Source organism: Pseudophryne corroboree, chromosome 12 (assembly GCF_028390025.1).
Source record: "Pseudophryne corroboree isolate aPseCor3 chromosome 12, aPseCor3.hap2, whole genome shotgun sequence".
Taxonomy (NCBI): domain Eukaryota; kingdom Metazoa; phylum Chordata; class Amphibia; order Anura; family Myobatrachidae; genus Pseudophryne; species Pseudophryne corroboree.
In genome coordinates this window covers 125,114,807-125,134,629 of record NC_086455.1, presented here as the reverse complement: position 1 = coordinate 125,134,629, position 19,823 = coordinate 125,114,807, and the positions used below count along the sequence as shown (strand labels likewise).

Below are 19,823 nucleotides of genomic sequence, written 5' to 3'. Positions count from 1 at the left end.
TTGCTATGAAAAGAACTGAAAGTAAACAGTATTTCAAAACTATTTCGGCAGGGCTAAATGCCAAACATACAGCATAATCAATTTGCTTTGTTACAGTTGTACTCCAGTTGAGGATTATTTTCTTCACAAGAAAGACATCAGCCTCTGTTCTATATACTGTGTGTATATTGTTTGATAATAAGAATTTACTTACCGATAATTCTATTTCTCGGAGTCCGTAGTGGATGCTGGGGTTCCTGAAAGGACCATGGGGAATAGCGGCTCCGCAGGAGACAGGGCACAAAAGTAAAGCTTTCCGATCAGGTGGTGTGCACTGGCTCCTCCCCCTATGACCCTCCTCCAAGCCAGTTAGGTACTGTGCCCGGACGAGCGTACACAATAAGGGAGGAATTTTGAATCCCGGGTAAGACTCATACCAGCCACACCAATCACACCGTACAACTTGTGATCTAAACCCAGTTAACAGTATGATAACAGCGGAGCCTCTGAAAAGATGGCTCACAACAATAATAACCCGATTTTTGTAACTATGTACAAGTATTGCAGATAATCCGCACTTGGGATGGGCGCCCAGCATCCACTACGGACTCCGAGAAATAGAATTATCGGTAAGTAAATTCTTATTTTCTCTATCGTCCTAGTGGATGCTGGGGTTCCTGAAAGGACCATGGGGATTATACCAAAGCTCCCAAACGGGCAGGAGAGTGCGGATGACTCTGCAGCACCGAATGAGAGAACTCCAGGTCCTCCTTAGCCAGGGTATCAAATTTGTAGAATTTAGCAAACGTGTTTGCCCCTGACCAAGTAGCTGCTCGGCAAAGTTGTAAAGCCGAGACCCCTCGGGCAGCCGCCCAAGATGAGCCCACCTTCCTTGTGGAATGGGCATTTACATATTTTGGCTGTGGCAGGCCTGCCACAGAATGTGCAAGCTGAATTGTATTACACATCCAACTAGCAATAGTCTGCTTAGAAGCAAGAGCACCCAGTTTGTTGGGTGCATACAGGATAACAGCCAATCAGTTTTCCTGACTCCAGCCGTCCTGGAACATATTTTCAGGGCCCTGACAACATCTAGCAACTTGGAGTCCTCCAAGTCCCTAGTAGGTGCAAGGCACCACAATAAGCTGGTTCAGGTGAAACACTGACACCACCTTAGGGAGAGAACTGGGGACGAGTCCGCAGCTCTGCCCTGTCCGAATGGACAAACAGATATGGGCTTTTTTGAGAAAAAAACCACCAATTTGACACTTGCCTGGTCCAGGCCAGGGCCAAGAGCATGGTCACTTTTCATGTGAGATGCTTCAAATCCACAGATTTGACTGGTTTTAAACCAATGTGATTTGAGGAATCCCAGAACTACGTTGAGATCCCACAGTGCCACTGGAGGCACAAAAGGGGGTTGTATATGCAATACTCCCTTGACAAACTTCTGGACTTCAGGAACTGAAGCCAATTCTTTCTGGAAGAAAATCGACAGGGCCGAAATTTGAACCTTAATGGACCCCAATTTGAGACCCATAGACACTCCTGTTTGCAGGAAATGCAGGAAACGACCGAGTTGAAATTTCTTTGTGGGGCCTTCCTGGCCTCACACCACGCAACATATTTTCGCCACATGTGGTGATAATGTTGTGCGGTCACCTCCTTTCTGGCTTTGACCAGGGTAGGAATGACCTCTTCCGGAATGCCTTTTTCCCTTAGGATCCGGCTTTCCACCGCCATGCCGACAAACGCAGCTGCGGTAAGTCTTGGAACAGACATGGTACTTGCTGAAGCAAGTCCCTTCTTAGCGGCAGAGGCCATAAGACCTCTATAAGCATCTCTTGAAGTTCCGGGTACCAAGTCCTTCTTGGCCAATCCGGAGCCATGAGTATAGTTCTTACTCCTCTACGTCTTATAATTCTCAGCACCTTAGGTATGAGAAGCAGAGGAGGGAACACATACACCGACTGGTACACCCACGGTGTTACCAGAACGTCCACAGCTATTGCCTGAGGGTCTCTTGACCTGGCGCAATACCTGTCCCGTTTTTTGTTCAGACGGGACGCCATCATGTCCACCTTTGGTATTTCCCAACGGTTTACAATCATGTGGAAAAAACTTCCCGATGAAGTTTCCACTCTCCCGGGTGGAGGTCGTGCCTGCTGAGGAAGTCTGCTTCCCAGTTTCCATTCCCGGGATGAAACACTGCTGACAGTGCTATCACATGATTTTCCGCCCAGCGAAAAGTCCTTGCAGTTTTTGCCATTGCCCTCCTGCTTCTTGTGTCGCCCTGTCTGTTTACGTGAGCGACTGCCGTGATGTTTTTCCCACTGGATCAATACCGGCTGACCTTGAAGCAGAGGTCTTGCTAAGCTTAGAGCATTATAAATTTACCCTTAGCTCCAGTATATTTATGTGGAGAAAAGTCTCCAGACTTGATCACACTCCCTGGAAATGTTTTCCTTGTGTGACTGCTCCCCAGCCTCTCGGGCTGGGCTCCGTGGTCACCAGCATCCAATCCTGAATGCCGAATCTGCGGCCCTCTAGAAGATGAGCACTCTATAACCACCACAGGAGAGACACCCTTGTCCTTGGATATAGGGTTATCCGCTGATGCATCTGAAGATGCGATCCGGACCATTTGTCCAGCAGATCCCACTGAAAAGTTCTTGCGTGAAATCTGCCGAATGGAATTGCTTCGTAGAAAGCCACCATTTTTACCAGGACCCTTGTGCAATGATGCACTGTTTTTAGGAGGTTCCTGACTAGCTCGGATAACTCCCTGGCTTTCTCTTCCGGGAGAAACACCTTTTTCTGGACTGTGTCCAGAATCATCCCTAGGCACAGCAGACGTGTCGTCGGGATCAGCTGCGATTTTGGAATATTTAGAATCCACCCGTGCTGTTGTAGCAGTATCCGAGATAGTGCTACTCCGACCTCCAACTGTTCCCTGGACTATGCCCTTATCAGGAGATCGTCCAAGTAAGGGATAATTAAGACGCCTTTTCTTCGAAGAAGAATCATCATTTCGGCCATTACCTTGGTAAAGACCCGGGGTGCCGTGGACAATCCAAACGGCAGCGTCTGAAACTGATAGTGACAGTTCTGCACCACGAACCTGAGGTACCCTTAGTGAGAAGGGCAAATTTGGGACATAGAGGTAAGCATCCCTGATGTCCCGGGACACTATATAGTCCCCTTCTTCCTGGTTCGTTATCACTGCTCTGAGTGACTCCATCTTGATTTGAACCTTTGTAAGTGTTCAAAAAATTTTTTAGAATAAGTCTCACCTAGCCTTCTGGCTTCAGTACCACAATATAGTGTGGAATAATACCCCTTTTCTTGTAGTAGGAGGGGTAATTTAATTATCACCTGCTGGGAATACAGCTTGTGAATTTTTTCCCATACTGCCTCCTTGTCGGAGGGAGACCTTGGTAAAGCAGACTTCAGGAGCCTGCGAAGGGGAAACGTCTCGACATTCCAATCTGTACCCCTGGGATACTACTTGTAGGATCCAGGGGTCCTGTACGGTCTCAGCGCCATGCTGAGAACTTGTCAGAAGCGGTGGAACGCTTCTGTTCCTGGGAATGGGCTGCCTGCTGCAGTCTTCTTCCCTTTCCTCTATCCCTGGGCAGATATGATCTTATAGGGACGAAAGGACTGAGGCTGAAAAGACGGTGTCTTTTTCTGCAGAGATGTGACTTAGGGTAAAAACGGTGGATTTTTCAGCAGTTGCCGTGGCCACCAGGTCCGATGGACCGACCCCAAATAACTCCTCTTCCTTTATACGGCAATACACCTTTGTGCCGTTTGGAATCTGCATCACCTGACCACTGTCGTGTCCATAACATCTTCTGGCAGTTATGGACATCGCATTTACTCTTGATGCCAGAGTGCAAATATCCCTCTGTGCATCTCGCATATATAGAAATGCATCCTTTAAATGCTCTATAGTCAATAAAATACTGTCCCTGTCAAGGGTATCAATATTTTTAGTCAGGGAATCCGACCAAGCCACCCCAGCTCTGCACATCCAGGCTGAGGCGATCGCTGGTCGCAGTATAACACCAGTATGTGTGTATATACTTTTTATGATATTTTCCAGCCTCCTGTCAGCTGGTCCTTGAGGACGGCCCTATCTATAGACGGTACCGCCACTTGTTTTGATAAGCGTGTGAGCGCCTTATCCACCCTAAGGGGTGTTTCCCAACGCGCCCTAACTTCTGGCGGGAAAGGGTATACCGCCCATAATTTTCTATCGGGGGGAACCCACGCATCATCACACACTTTATTTAATTTATCTGATTCAGGAAAAACTATGGTAGTTTTTTCACATCCCACATAATACCCTCGTTTGTGGTACTTGTAGTATCAGAAATATGTAACACCTCCTTCATTGCCTTTAACGTGTGGCCCTAATAAGGAATACGTTTGTTTATTCACCGTCGACACTGGATTCAGTGTCCCTGTCTGTGTCTGTGTCGACCGACTAAAGTAAACGGGCGTTTTAAAACCCCTGACGGTGTTTTTGAGACGTCTGGACCGGCACTAATTGTTTGTCGGCCGTCTCATGTCGTCAACCGACCTTGCAGCGTGTTGACATTATCACGTAATTCCCTAAATAAGCCATCCATTCCGGTGTCGACTCCCTAGAGAGTGACATCACCATTACAGGCAATTGCTCCGCCTCCTCACCAACATCGTCCTCCTACATGTCGACACACACGTACCGACACACAGCACACACACAGGGAATGCTCTGATAGAGGACAGGACCCACTAGCCCTTTGGAGAGACAGAGGGAGAGTTTGCCAGCACACACCAAAAACGCTATAATTATATAGGGACAACCTTATATAAGTGTTTTCCCTTATAGCATCTTTTTTATATATTTTTAACGCCAAATTAGTGCCCCCCCTCTCTGTTTTAACCCCGTTTCTGTAGTGCAGTGCAGGGGAGAGCCTGGGAGCCTTCCCTCCAGCCTTTCTGTGAGGGAAAATGGCGCGGTGTGCTGAGGAGATAGGCCCCGCCCCTTTTTCGGCGGCCTCGTCTCCCGCTCTTAACGGATTCTGGCAGGGGTTAAATATCTCCATATAGCCTCCGGAGGCTATATGTGAGGTATTTTTAGCCAAAATAGGTATTCATTTGCCTCCCAGGGCGCCCCCCTCCCAGCGCCCTGCACCCTCAGTGACTGCCGTGTGAAGTGTGCTGAGAGGAAAATGGCGCACAGCTGCAGTGCTGTGCGCTACCTTTAGAAGACTGAGGAGTCTTCTGCCGCCGATTCTGGACCTCTTCTTACTTCAGCATCTGCAAGGGGGCCGGCGGCAAGGCTCCGGTGACCATCCAGGCTGTACCTGTGATCGTCCCTCTGGAGCTGATGTCCAGTAGCCAAGAAGCCAATCCATCCTGCACGCAGGTGAGTTCACTTCTTCTCCCCTAAGTCCCTCGTTGCAGTGATCCTGTTGCCAGCAGGACTCACTGTAAAATAAAAAAACCTAAGCTAAACTTTTCTAAGCAGCTCTTTAGGAGAGCCACCTAGATTGCACCCTTCTCGGCCGGGCACAAAAATCTAACTGGCTTGGAGGAGGGTCATAGGGGGAGGAGCCAGTGCACACCACCTGATCGGAAAGCTTTACTTTTGTGCCCTGTCTCCTGCGGAGCCGCTATTCCCCATGGTCCTTTCAGGAACCCCAGCATCCACTAGGACGATAGAGAAAAAAGGTTACCCCAATGGTCTAATACCTGCATGTGGAATAGAAAATATCACTACTTACCAATCACCCAAACTACGAGACTCTTCTCTCTTGATAATTCAAGCTGTCCATGACTGACTTTGTATTCAAAATGCTTTATCTGACCTCTGAAATACAAAACAGTAGTGATACATTATGGCAGTGATTTTCAACCTTTTTTTACTCGCGGCACACCGAACAATATTTTAAAATTGCCAAGGCACACCATCAGTTCCCCACAGAAAAAAACAAAACACACACATTGGCCCTCATAGTAAAAAAAAATCCACACATACATTGGCCTCCACAGAAAAAACAATCACATTGCTCCCCACATAAATCCTATTGCTCCCCACATGAATTATTCACATTGTTCCCCCCATAAATCCTCATTCTCCCCACATAAATCCTATTGTTCCCCACAGGAGAAATAAAATAACAAATATTAGCTCCTACTGGTCAGCTGTCCTCCTCCCTGTCCCTCAGTTGCGGGGGGTTGTTCATAGTGGAGTGCTGCAAATACTGAGCAGCGGGCAGTCGCGCAGGTGTGGATGGGCAAGAAAAGCTGTGTATGCAGGCGGGTGGCCTGGCTGGGTGGTGAGACGTGGCGACCGTGACCTTTGATATCAGCACGACTAATCATCTAAGAAGAGCCCGGGCCAACAGTTCACTCTGAAGGTGCAGGAAGCTGCTCTGGCTCCGCGGCACACCTTGCAACTGCTCGCGGCACACTAGTGTGCCACGGCACACTGGTTGAAAGAGCCTGCATTATGGGGTCTAAACTATGTGCATCAGCTGATGAATTTATTCTCTTGGATGGAATTTAATTCTCAGCAATGTGAGGCTGCAGAGTTTGGTTGCTCCCCCCCCCCTCCCCCCCATCCAGCCTTAAGAATTACGATAGCCCAATAATAATATTTTTTTATTAATCATTTTCCTGCACAAGGGAAGGTTGTCACAAACAAATGTTGCCATTCAGATCTGACAGCTTTTTAGGATTCTAAATTCTGACTCTATGTTTAATCCACGCACAATGTCCCGCACTGTTCTGATTGCAGGATTAAGTATACCATAATAACCTAAAAGAACATTTGCACGCTTGGCGTTATTCCAAGTGAAAGCTTATTTTAATGAATCATTAAAGAAGTGTTTACAATTGCAACTTCTAATAGCACAATTTAAGAGAAGAAATAACAACAACTAGTACGAGGATTTAATTTTTTTTTTCCTTTTGAGTGTGAGACAAATTATTATTGTTTTAATATGAATCAGACGTATTAACTGTAGGTAAATTGCTTGAGCATTTTGTTTTTATATGCTGGTATTTATACGTCTACCCCTGTATTACATGTACTACAAATATGGAAAAAAAAGAAAGAAATTAAATAAATTGTGTTTAACAAGTAAGAAAGCAGTTAATAAGTAGTAACAGCGTGGCTCATTCTTAGTTGGTAGAAAAGCAATAAAGAGCAAGTAACTCTGCATATGGAACAAACCACGGAAGCTGTGAAAATATTTTACTAATGTATAAAGGGTAAATACTGGCTGCTTTTACATGTAGCCCATAAACACTGGACAGCTTTATTTTTACACTGCAATTTATACCCCATGCATATCAAAATCCCGTGTCCAGCCCGGGTCACTGAACTCGGGTTTCAAGCCTCTGTGACACACCGCAGGCTGGACCTGGGTTATTGCCAGAACTTTTCCCATGCTGGCCCCTAGAGATGACACCATCTCCAAGCGCCGCTGAGTCAACTTTCCATAGAGTGTAAACGGGACCTGGGCAGGATAATCCGGGCTGCCCGTTCACACTGCCCCTTACCCCAGGTCCTTCCCAGGACCAACCCAGCTCACTATCTGGGTTGGATTTCTGGATGACTGGACCTGGGTTAATTTTTGGGGACTCTTTCACACTGAGTCATCACCTGGGTTAACCAGGCAATATCACAAGTTTTTGCCCAGGGGTGGGGTATTGAAATGATTAGTAGATTGCCCCTCCCAAATCTGACTCTCTTTGCACATTTCCCCACCCTGCAGTACAGCCGAGTTTTAACAAGGTGCCCAGTTACCTGCTTTTTTTTTTTCACTTTATGTCCAGCTCAGAATGAGCCCCGATATGTGGAGCATATTGAGAATAGATTAGAGCATAACAGCAGCAGCAACGTTATGTGATTAATTACAGAATTGAAGATTTAGCCTATTTAGGTGCATTGTGGTAGCTTTATATATTCACTGTATATAGACATGTAATATCTTACTTGTTGAAGAAAGGCATGTGAGCTTCACAATAATCAAATCCGTTCTTTACACTCTCATGAAGCTTCAGTTTAATGGATATCTGTACCTGGTGCCCATCTTCCGTCAACTGGTAAAAGCCCAAAATTGGTGGCACCGGTACCTTCAAATAAAAACAAACAAATAAGGAAAAATAAGCTTGTGCTATGTACAGTATAGAACACTTGTTTTTTTTTTTGCTACAAGTCAATGTTCCATAGAATAACTCTGAATGCAGATCCCATTATCCTTTGTATCAACTACCCTTTAAAATTAAAATACAAATAAAAACAAGGAATATAACTCTGACCTCCTAATTATTTACCTGTGATGTGTAGTAACACAATTGAAATAAATCAAAAGGAGGAATGAATGGAAATTTGTACGGCCCGTTGAAAGCAGAATCATCCGATACAGCCACGCTGCTTGAGATAAGCATGGACGAGTCAATGGAAGTCACACAGGGATGGACCAGGATATCCTGAAGCGGGGAGCCATTGGCAGGAAGATTCAAGCCAACTATTACATTTGGGCTGATTGTTTCCAAATTACACTTTGAGAAGAAAAAAAAATGATGACGTTAATTAGATCTGTCTAAATGCTCGAAGCAAGGCTTTTAATCCACATGTCCACTTACTCAGCACAAGCTTCCTATGACCCCCTGTGGGGTTTGTGCATTAAATCAATCAAATGTACCTTTTGCATAATAAAAAATAATAATAATGATTTACATAGGTCCGTAGATGCTAATAAGTCCTTGAGCCACTTTAGGTTGACTGCAATCAAAGAGTCATTATTTTAGGTAGTGCTGAATAAGTTGGTCCCTTGGAGCTAATGTTGCTTGTACAAAGATAAACAAAAGGGGAAAGCGGCAGGAGAAGAGCTGAAATAGCTCCCACCATGTTCATTGACCACCACCTGCACAAACATTTCCCTGCCCTTCCCCAGATTCAGCCCACTGCACTGTTTTCTGAATGCGGTTAATACATTTCTACTATGGGCAAACTGTGTAAACAGGCTACTGCAAGAGATTCCTGGCAGCACTTGGAACAAGCTGAAAAATGACTTCATTTCTTTTGATTTAATCTGTTCAGCTATATCCAAGCATTTCTGTATAGCCTTTATAGAAGAAAACAAATCCATGCTTGGACACTCGATAAAAAAAACTGAAGCCGTGGACACAATCTGCCAAAAATGAAGATCGTACAAATAGTCTTCTGAAAGTCTATATTGTATTAAGGTTTAAGCACACTTTGATTTTTTTTATTTAAGGGTTTGTACTTCCCTTTGCTCTGCATTTAGGAAACAACTGATGTTACAGGGGCCAAAATACAACAATTTTGCAAATCACAGCGACATTTTCTTATAAATCTTTATCATAATCACATATCTACAATTTATGTTATGCATATGTATTAGTATTATTTATATAATGCCCGTGTTTACTGTTGCGCTTTACAAGCTGGCAACACAGTAATAAAATGAGACTTTGTATTAACATAAGAGGGCCCCGCTCTCAAGCTTACAATGTATACGATAAAATGAGTTTGATACATGAGCTGTCTAACATTTGCTAAAATGCTACAAATATCGCATATTGGTCCATCCAGATTACCAGTGTAAAAAGTGTTTGGTGATCTATACATCTCAGTTATGGTGTGTACACACGGTGAGAGTCACCTTGCGATCCCGATTCGATGTCGATATGGCATCGCAAGCCTTGATAAACTGTGCAGGCAAGTCAATTTTGACTATCTCGTAGAAAAGATAGTCAAAATTGACACTTAGCCAAAATCGCACATAGTCAGTATCGCAAACACACTCATTATGTGCTTACGATGCCGACCTAGCCCCTGTCGCATAGTGAGAATCGGGCATAGCCCGAATCTCACCGTGTGTATGGGTCTTTACACTGCATTGTTGTTCTCAGATCAGAGGACTGACAATAGAAAAAGAACATCCTTTAGAATATAAACTCTCATGAGCAGGGCCCTCAACCCTCATGTGCTTATCCTTCTCTTACTTAAAACATCCTCGATGGCACCTAATCCCACGGTTTCTGCCACCCTGATACTTATGTCAGTGTTATTTACCCTGTACTTGTCCTACAGTATATTGTCTTCAACTGTCACTATTGTCCCGCTTTGATTTTTCATTTATGTACTCTGTAATTGGGCGCTACGGATCCCTTGTGGCGCAATATAAATAAAGGATCTTAATAATAATAATAATAATAATAATAATAATAATAATAATAATGATATGTCAATTTTGTGTGAACTGTGTAGAAGGGAAGTAATTTGGTAGAACAGCTTAGGAAGTTTATAACAAATCTATTGTATTTGCTGCCATTGGGCCTGATTAATGGTTATGAGTAAAGCAAAAAAGCAAGAAAGTTTTGTGTCTGGAACAAACCATGTTGCCATGCAAGGGGAGCAATTGTAAAGTGAAGCGGAATATGCTGCAAAAGCGCTATATAAGAAACTGCTGTTAAATAAATAAAATAAATTTATATTTTTTCTGGCTGCTTTTGCATATAGCCCACAAATGTTAGACAGCTTTATTTTTACACTGCAATTTAGATTTCAGTTTCAACACACCACACCCAAATGTAAATCTCTCTGCATATATTACATCTACCCCACCTGCACTGCTGCATGGTTTTACCCAGTTGCTTGCATTTTTGCATTACTCACATACATGAATCAGACCCATTGTGTATCAGTTATTGCCAAGGTTTGTTTTAACACTAATGGCAAAATGGAATAGCCTCCGGGTTTCGGAGGTGCGGGAATTTGTGTGAGTCTGCCCGTTTTTTGAAAGCAGCAAATCATTTACAAGTCAAAGCCAACCAACTCGCAGAAAATGCCCGCAACTTCGGAACTCGGGGGCTATTACCATTTAGCCATTTGCGACATTACACGTAAGAGTACATAATGAAGTGCTATCCAAATGGAGAAATGAGTTCCATATTTTTCATGGGGTTTCTTTTCTCTTTATGTAGAGATCACTACAGATTGAGGGGGATATCCAGTTATCCCCGTTAAAACATTGGGGCCGAAAAATGGCCGTTTTCTGCCATTGTTCTGACTTTTTCCGATGTTTCACCGATTTTTCTTTTACAGGCTTTCCAGATGGATCGCCTGTAAAAAAAAAAAACCTTTCTCCTGAAAACACACAGGTTCAGTGAAACTTGTGTGTTTTCGTGTGAAGCAGCCCCGTTTTCGGGGCAGGTGAAACAAAATCCCTGATGAGTAGCGGCACGCGCTGGCTTATCGGGGCTAATTAGATAGCCCCCGGCGGGACAATTAGCCCTGGTAAATTACCAGGGCTAATTGGATATCCCCCTGAGTATCCCATATCCAAATATTCTGAAATACAGAATTTTTTGAGTGATAGTGAGACAGTGAAACCTTTGTTTTCTGATGGCTCAATATGCACAAACTGTGTTTAATACACAAAGTTATTAAAAATATTGTATTAAATGACCTCCAGGCTGTGTGTATAAGGTGTATATGAAACATAAATGAATTGTGTGTATGTACACACACTTTGTTTAATGCACAAAGTTATTAAAAATATTGGCTAAAATGACCTTCAGGCTGTGTGTATAAGGTGTATATGTAACATAAATGCATTCTGTGCTTAGACTTGGGTCCCATCACCATGATATCTCGTTATTGTATGCAATTATTCCAAAATACGGAAAAATCCAAAATACTTCTGGTCCCAAGCATTTTGGATAAGGGATACTCAACCTGTATCAAAAAAAGGGTAAAACCCTAAATCCAGAGTTTTTTCAGTAATACGTTCGGCATGACATCCAGGGCCGGATTAAGGCTGGTGGGGGCCGAGGGCAATGGAAGTTGTGGGGGCCCCCAGTACTAATGTGGCTGGCAAACCCCCCCCTCCCCCCCGACACACACACATACAAGGGAGGTCACTCACAGCAGCGCTGGAGCACCAAATGCTCGCGTCTTCAAGTCACTTTCTTCCCTATCCCTTCGAGACTGTGCAGCAGCTCCTCGTGGTCGCTGTTACTAAATAGCTGAGCCGCCAGAGAAAGACTCACTCCTACAATTAAAAACACACTGTATGGGGGCCCCTAATATGTGGGGGCCCCAGGACGGCCACCCCTGCTGACCCTTCCTTAATCCTGCCCTAATGACATCAGTGACTGTATCGGCATTCACCATGTCTACACGGATGATATGTTGACATGATGTCCCTGGCATCTTGTCTTCTACTGGCAGCACCTCAAGCCACTACTTGCGGGTCATGCATCCATGTGAGTCACTCCTGGCGGACCTCTGATGCTGCAGTGTTCAGGTATTTCTCCCCATCTCCATAACCTTACCCCTAATATCTGCCCCTGACCTTGCCTGCCCATAGCCTAACCATTACCTCCCCCCCCCCACAGCCTAACCCTAAACATCGGCATCCTAAAACTGTCGACATTTCACACAGTTACATTTTAGATGTCAAACCTGTGAACCTGCCAACAGTATGAGGGTGTCAAACTGTGGTGTCGACCTTATAAACGTCAACAGGTTTACTGTCGACCATTCGACTGGAGATGGTTTTCCTCTGCTAAGGACCCTGCTCTGAATTATTACACTGCTCTTCACAGTACAATTATAAACACAGTATTCATATGGTGCAACATATCACACTCATGTGCAATCACCTCATGCTACAGAGACGTCAGGCCCAGCTTCAGGGGAGCATACAATTTTCCCACCAGCATATAACCACAAATACCAGTACTAATTAACACAAACTTTACATATGTAATAGCACTGCCCAAAATAGCAATACTAACTAGTGTTCACACTAGGCTGTTTTAGCAGAGCCCTACTAAAACAGCCTGCCCGCTATGTGCCGCAGAAAATAATAAGATTTTACTCACCAGTAAATCTTTTTCTCGTAGTCCGTAGTGGATGCTGGGGACTCCGTAAGGACCATGGGGAATAGACGGGCTCCGCAGGAGACTGGGCACTCTAAAGAAAGATTTAGTACTACCTGGTGTGCACTGGCTCCTCCCTCTATGCCCCTCCTCCAGACCTCAGTTAAGGAAACTGTGCCCGGAAGAGCTGACATTACAAGGAAAGGATTTTGGAATCCAGGGTAAGACTCATACCAGCCACACCAATCACACCGTATAACTTGTGATAACCTTACCCAGTTAACAGTATGAACAAACAACATAGCATCAACCAAAGGATGCCAATATAACATAACCCTTTATTAAGCAATAACTATATACACGTATTGCAGAAAGTCCGCACTGGGGACGGGCGCCCAGCATCCACTACGGACTACGAGAAAAAGATTTACCAGTGAGTAAAATTTTATTTTCTCTAACGTCCTAGTGGATGCTGGGGACTCCGTAAGGACCATGGGGATTATACCAAAGCCTCCAAACGGGCGGAAGAGTGCGGATGACTCAGCAGCACCGAATGGACAAACACAAGGTCCTCCTCAGCCAGGGTATCAAACTTGTAGAATTTTGCAAAAGTGTTTGAACCCGACCAAGTAGCAGCTCGGCAAAGCTGTAATGCCGAGACCCCTCGGGCAGCCGCCCAAGAAGAGCCCACCTTCCTTGTGGAGTGGGCTTTCACTGATTTTGGATGCGGCAATCCTGCCGCAGAATGAGCCTGCTGAATCGTGTTACAGATCCAGCGCGCAATAGTTTGCTTTGAAGCAGGAGCACCCAGCTTGTTGGATGCATACAGGATAAACAGCGAGTCAGTCTTCCTGAATCCAGCCGTTCTGTTAACATAAGTCTTCAAAGCCCGGACCACGTCCAGCAACTTGGAATCCTCCAAGTCACGAGTAGCCGCAGGCACCACAATAGGTTGGTTCAAATGAAACGAAGACACAACCTTTGGTAGAAATCGCGGACAAGTCCGCAATTCTGCCCTGTCCATATGAAAAACCAGATAGGGGCTTTTACATGACAAAGCCGCCAATTCTGACACACGCCTAGCCGACGCTAAGGCCAACAGCATGACCACTTTCCATGTGAGATACTTTAGCTCCACGGTCTTAAGTGGCTCAAACCAGTGGGATTTCAGGAACCCCAAGACCACGTTAAGATCTCAAGGTGCCACTGGTGGCACAAAAGGGGGCTGAATATGCAGCACTCCCTTAACAAACGTCTGAACCTCAGGCAGTGAAGCCAGTTCCTTTTGAAAGAAAATGGATAGGGCCGAAATCTGGACCTTTATGGACCCTAATTTTAGGCCCATAGTCACTCCTGACTGTAGGAAGTGCAGGAATCGACCCAGCTGGAATTCCTCTGTAGGGGCCTTCCTGGCCTCACACCAAGCAACATATTTTCGCCATATACGGTGATAATGTTTTGCTGTCACGTCTTTCCTAGCCTTTATCAGCGTAGGAATAACTTCATCCGGAATGCCCTTTTCCGATAGGATCCGGCGTTCAACCGCCATGCCGTCAAACGCAGCCGCGGTAAGTCTTGGAACAGACAGGGCCCTTGTTGTAACAGGTCCTGTCTGAGAGGCAGAGGCCATGGGTCCTCTGTGAGCATTTCTTGCAGTTCCGGGTACCAAGTCCTTCTTGGCCAATCCGGAGCAATGAATATTGTTCTCAGTCCTCTTTTTCTTACAATTCTCAGCACCTTGGGTATGAGAGGAAGAGGAGGAAACACATAGACCGACTGGAACACCCATGGTGTTACTAGTGCGTCCACAGCTATCGCCTGAGGGTCCCTTGACCTGGCGCAATACCGGTTTAGCTTTTTGTTGAGGCGTGACGCCATCATGTCCACCTGTGGGAGTTCCCATCGATTTGCAATCAGCGTGAAGACTTCTTGATGAAGTCCCCACTCTCCCGGGTGGAGGTCGTGTCTGCTGAGGAAGTCTGCTTCCCAGTTGTCGACCCCCGGAATGATCACTGCTGACAGTGCCTGCACGTGATTCTCCGCCCAACGAAGAATCCTGGTGGCTTCTGCCATCGCCACCCTGCTTTTTGTGCCGCCCTGTCGGTTGACATGGGCCACTGCAGTGATGTTGTCTGACTGAATCAGCACTGGTTGGTCTCGAAGCAGAGGCTCCGCTTGGCTTAGGGCGTTGTATATGGCCCTTAGTTCTAGGATATTTATGTGCAGACAAGTCTCCTGACTTGACCACAGCCCTTGGAAGTTTCTTCCCTGAGTGACTGCCCCCAACCTCGGAGGCTTGCATCCGTGGTCACCAGGACCCAGTCCTGTATGCCGAACCTGCGGCCCTCGAGGAGGTGAGCCCTCTGCAGCCACCACAGAAGAGACACCCTGGCCCTGGGGGCCAGGGTGATCAGCCGATGCATCTGACCACTTGTCCAACAGATCCCACTGAAAAATCCTGGCATGGAACCTGCCGAAGGGAATGGCTTCGTATGACGCCACCATCTTTCCCAGGACTCGCGTGCAGTGATGCACCGACACCCGTTTTGGTTTCAGGAGGTCCTTGACCAGAGTCACGAGCTCCTGAGCCTTCTCCTCCGGGAGAAATACCTTCTTCTAGCCTGTATCCAGAATCATGCCCAGGAAGGGCAGATGCTTCGTAGGGATCAGCTGCGACTTTGGAATATTCAGAATCCAGCCGTGCTGCCGCAACACTTCCTGAGAGTGTGCTACGCTGATCAGTAATTGCTCCCTGGACCTCGCCTTTATGAGGAGATCGTCCAAGTATGGGATAATTGTGACTCCTTGCTTTCGCAGGAGCACCATCATTTCCGCCATTACCTTGGTAAATATTCTCGGTGCAGGGGACAGACCAAACGGCAACGTCTGGAATTGGTAATGACAGTCCTGTACCACAAACCTGAGGTACTCTTGATGAGGCGGATAAATGGGGACATGCAAGTAAGCATCCTTGATGTCCAGAGACACCATGAAATCCCCCTCTTCCAGACTTGCAATGACCGCTCTGAGCGATTCCATTTTGAACTTGAATTTCCTCAGATAAATATTCAGGGATTTTAAATTCAAGATGGGCCTGACCGAACCGTCCGGTTTCGGTACCACAAACATAGTGGAATAGTAACCCCTTCCCTGTTGAAGGAGGGGAACCTTTACTACCACCTGCTGGAGGTATAGCTTGTGAATTGCCGCCAGCACTACCTCCCTTTCCATGGGGGAAGCTGGCAAGGCCGATTTTAGGTAACGGTGAGGGGGCGTCACTTCGAACTCCAGCTTGTATCCCTGAGACACAACTTGTATAGTCCAAGGATCCACCTGTGAGCGAACCCACTGGTGGCTGAAATTTCGGAGACGCGCCCCCACCGCTCCTGGCTCCGCCTGTGGAGCCCCAGCGTCATGCGGTGGATTTAGTGGAAGCCGGGGAGGACTTTTGTTCCTGGGAACTAGCTGCATGGTGCAGTTTTTTTCCTCTACCCCTGCCTCTGGCAAGAAAAGATGCCCCTCTGACTTTCTTGCTCTTTTGCGAACGAAAGGACTGCATTTGGTAATACGGTGCTTTCTTCGGCTGTGAGGGAACATATGGCAAAAAATGTGACTTCCCTGCCGTAGCAGTGGAAACTAGGTCTGAGAGACCGTCCCCAAATAATTCCTCACCCTTATAAGGCAAAACCTCCATGTGTTTTTTAGAGTCGGCATCCCCTGTCCATTGCAGAGTCCATAAGACCCTTCTGGCAGAAATGGACATTGCGTTTATTTTAGAGCCCAGCAGGCAAATGTCCCTCTGGGCATCGCGCATATATAGGACAGCGTCCTTGATATGTCCCAGGGTCAGCAGAACAGTGTCCCTGTCCAGGGTATCTATCTCCTCCGAGAGATTATCAGTCCAAGCTGCTACAGCACTACACATCCAGGCCGAAGCAATTGCTGGCCTCAGCAGCGTACCAGAATGTGTGTAAACAGACTTCAGGATAGCTTCCTGCTTTCTATCTGCAGGATCCTTTAGGGCGGCCGTATCCTGAGACGGCAGGGCCACCCTCTTAGATAAGCGTGTCAACGCCTTGTCTACCCTCGGGGAGGATTCCCAGCGTAACCTGTCCGTTGGCGGGAAAGGATACGCCATCAATAATCTCTTGGAAATTACTACTTTCCTATCAGGGGAATCCCACGCTTTTACACATAATTCATTTAATTCATGTGAAGGGGGAAAAGTCACTTCTTGCTTTTTCTCCCCATACATATAAACCCTCTTGTCAGGGACAGGGTTTTCCTCTGATATGTGCAATATATCCTTCATTGCTATAATCATGTAGCGGATGGCTTTAGTCATTTTAGGCTGCAACTTTGCATCATCGTCATCGACACTGGAGTCAGACTCCGTGTCGGCATCTGTGTCAACCATCTGGGATAGTGGGCGCTTGTGAGACCCTGACGGCCTCTGCATTGTAGGATCAGGCATGGGTTGAGACCCTGACTGTCCCAAGGCTACAGCTTTATCCAACCTGTTATGCAAGGAGCTTACATTATTATTTAACACCTTCCACATATCCATCCAATCAGGTGTCGCCACCGTCGGCGGCGACACCTCATTCACCCGCACTTGTTCTGCCTCCACATATCCTTCCTCATCAAACATGTCGACACTGACGTACCGACACACCGCACACACACAGGGAATGCTCTGACTGAGGACAGGACCCCACAAAGGCTTTTGGGGAGACAGAGAGAGAGTATGCCAGCACACACCCCAGCGCTATATAACCCAGGGATTACACTGTACCTTAGTGATTACCCAGTAGCTGCTGTTTGTGATCGTTTTGCGCCTAAATTTATGTGCCCCCCCTCTCTTTTTACCCTTTTTGCACCTGGATACTGCAGGGGAGAGCCTGGGGAGCGTCTTTCCAGCGGAGCTGTGAAGAGAAGATGGCGCTGGTGTGCTGAGGAAGAAGGCCCCGCCCCCTCAGCGGCGGGCTTCTGTCCCGCTTCTATGTGTAAAAAATGGCGGGGGCTCGAACATATATCCAGTGCCTGACTGGATATATGTGTTATTTTGCCAAAAGGTACCTTAATTGCTGCCCAGGGCGCCCCCCCCCTGCGCCCTGTACCCTACAGTGACCGGAGTGTGCGGGTGTGCTGCGGGAGCAATGGCGCACAGCTGCAGTGCTGTGCGCTACCTTAAGTGAAGACAGGAGTCTTCTGCCGCCGATTTCGATGTCTTCATGCTTCTGCTGCTTCTGTACTTCTGGCTCTGCGAGGGGGACGGCGGCGCGGCTCCGGGAACGGACGATCAAGGTTAGGTACCTGTGTTCGATCCCTCTGGAGCTAATGGTGTCCAGTAGCCTAAGAAGCGCCACCTAGCCGCAGTTAGTAGGTTTGCTTCTCTCCCCTCAGTCCCACGTAGCAGAGAGTCTGTTGCCAGCAGAAGTTCTCTGAAAATAAAAAAACCTAAACTAAAATACTTTCTTCTTAGCAAGCTCAGGAGAGCCCACTAAAATGCACCCAGCTCCTTCCGGGCACAGATTCTAACTGAGGTCTGGAGGAGGGGCATAGAGGGAGGAGCCAGTGCACACCAGGTAGTACTAAATCTTTCTTTAGAGTGCCCAGTCTCCTGCGGAGCCCGTCTATTCCCCATGGTCCTTACGAAGTCCCCAGCATCCACTAGGACGTTAGAGAAAAAGAGATTAGGGGAAGCCCAGCTCGCACGTCACCATCAGTGATGCCGCTGGCTGGGGCACAGCCACATTAGTGATGTTGAGGGGGCCGGCCCTCCCCCAAGGCCTTAGGAGGCGGTGAGCAGAAATGTGTCTCCTGCAGTTAATGGGTGCCCGAATGGTGCAACAACTGAACTGCTCTGTTAGGCGCCCATTGGTCAACCCCGCCATGGGAAACAATTGAATTGCCCCCAGTGACTCAATGATATCACTTATCCCTGGATAACCGATAGTCTGCATAATGCATCACTCCACAAAATGGATGCCTACACTATGGGTAGGTGACAGGACCAGACCAAAAAGGTAAACTACTGATTAAAGATTCACTTTTATATGTACTTGCCAAGCAATATTTAGCCCTTCTGTGACATTCTGAAGTCCTGGTACATGAACTGCAAAACGGTACTCAGCAGTGTACCAAGAGGATGCAAGAATGTCAGCTCTTGTGTCATGTAAGGGCTGAAACACATGCGCCGGCCCCCGCCGCCTGGCAAATCCCTCCCGGATTTTTACCGCTGCCGTGACACACGCAGCGCAATGTGTCCTTTCACACGGCACGGCTGCCGGGTTGCAGCCGGAACCATCCACTGGACGATCCGGCTGCCGGGCCGGGGCTGTGCCATCTTTGAAGGCAGAAAACCGTGTGTGTGTGAATGAGAGCTTTCACACACAACGGTTTTTTTTCAAGCCGTGTTTTGCTGCTGTGCATGCGCACAGCATTACACACAGCTCAAAGCCGCTGTGTGTGAAAGACTCTGCCGGATGGCAAAAAGCCGGACAAAGTTTGTTCGGCTTTTTGCCATCCGGGGAAAACCGGGTAGTGTGTTACAGCCCTAAATGTACTGTTCAAAGTAATTAAGTAAACTGTACTAGAGAGTTCCATTGGAAGAAGTACCTCTTTTACTATCATCAAAATGGTCTCCTGCCCATTTATTTCACCTAATAACTGTACACTGCTGCATCTGCATTGCATGCTACTTTACTATTATTACACCTGCATGTGCAGGGCCTCTTACTGATTCACCCACACAAGCCTGAGACCTAGGTGGCGGACCAAAGACTGTGCCAGATGTACAGCATGTGTCATTAGGAGGATCCATCCACACCAATGACTCGACTACACAGCACAACCAGATCATTCAGTAATAAGTGACAGGGGAAATGCAATTTCTGTCTTTATATAATTTTATATGCAGCATA

The 19,823-nt window shown here is 46.7% G+C and overlaps 1 protein-coding gene across 4 annotated transcripts in view; it reads right to left on the bottom strand.

Annotated features, from left to right (window-relative positions):
• AP5M1 (adaptor related protein complex 5 subunit mu 1) overlaps positions 1–19,823 on the bottom strand; it is an 82,726-nt gene that overhangs the window by 19,218 nt on the left and 43,685 nt on the right. For all 4 annotated transcript variants that reach the window (XM_063947981.1, XM_063947980.1, XM_063947979.1 and 1 more), the window contains exons 4-6: positions 8,317–8,544; positions 7,976–8,115; positions 5,757–5,842 (exon numbers count right to left, since the gene is read on the bottom strand). In XM_063947981.1, the coding sequence (XP_063804051.1) occupies positions 5,757–5,842; positions 7,976–8,115; positions 8,317–8,544 (454 nt within the window). The remainder of the gene's footprint in view (positions 1–5,756; positions 5,843–7,975; positions 8,116–8,316; positions 8,545–19,823) is intronic.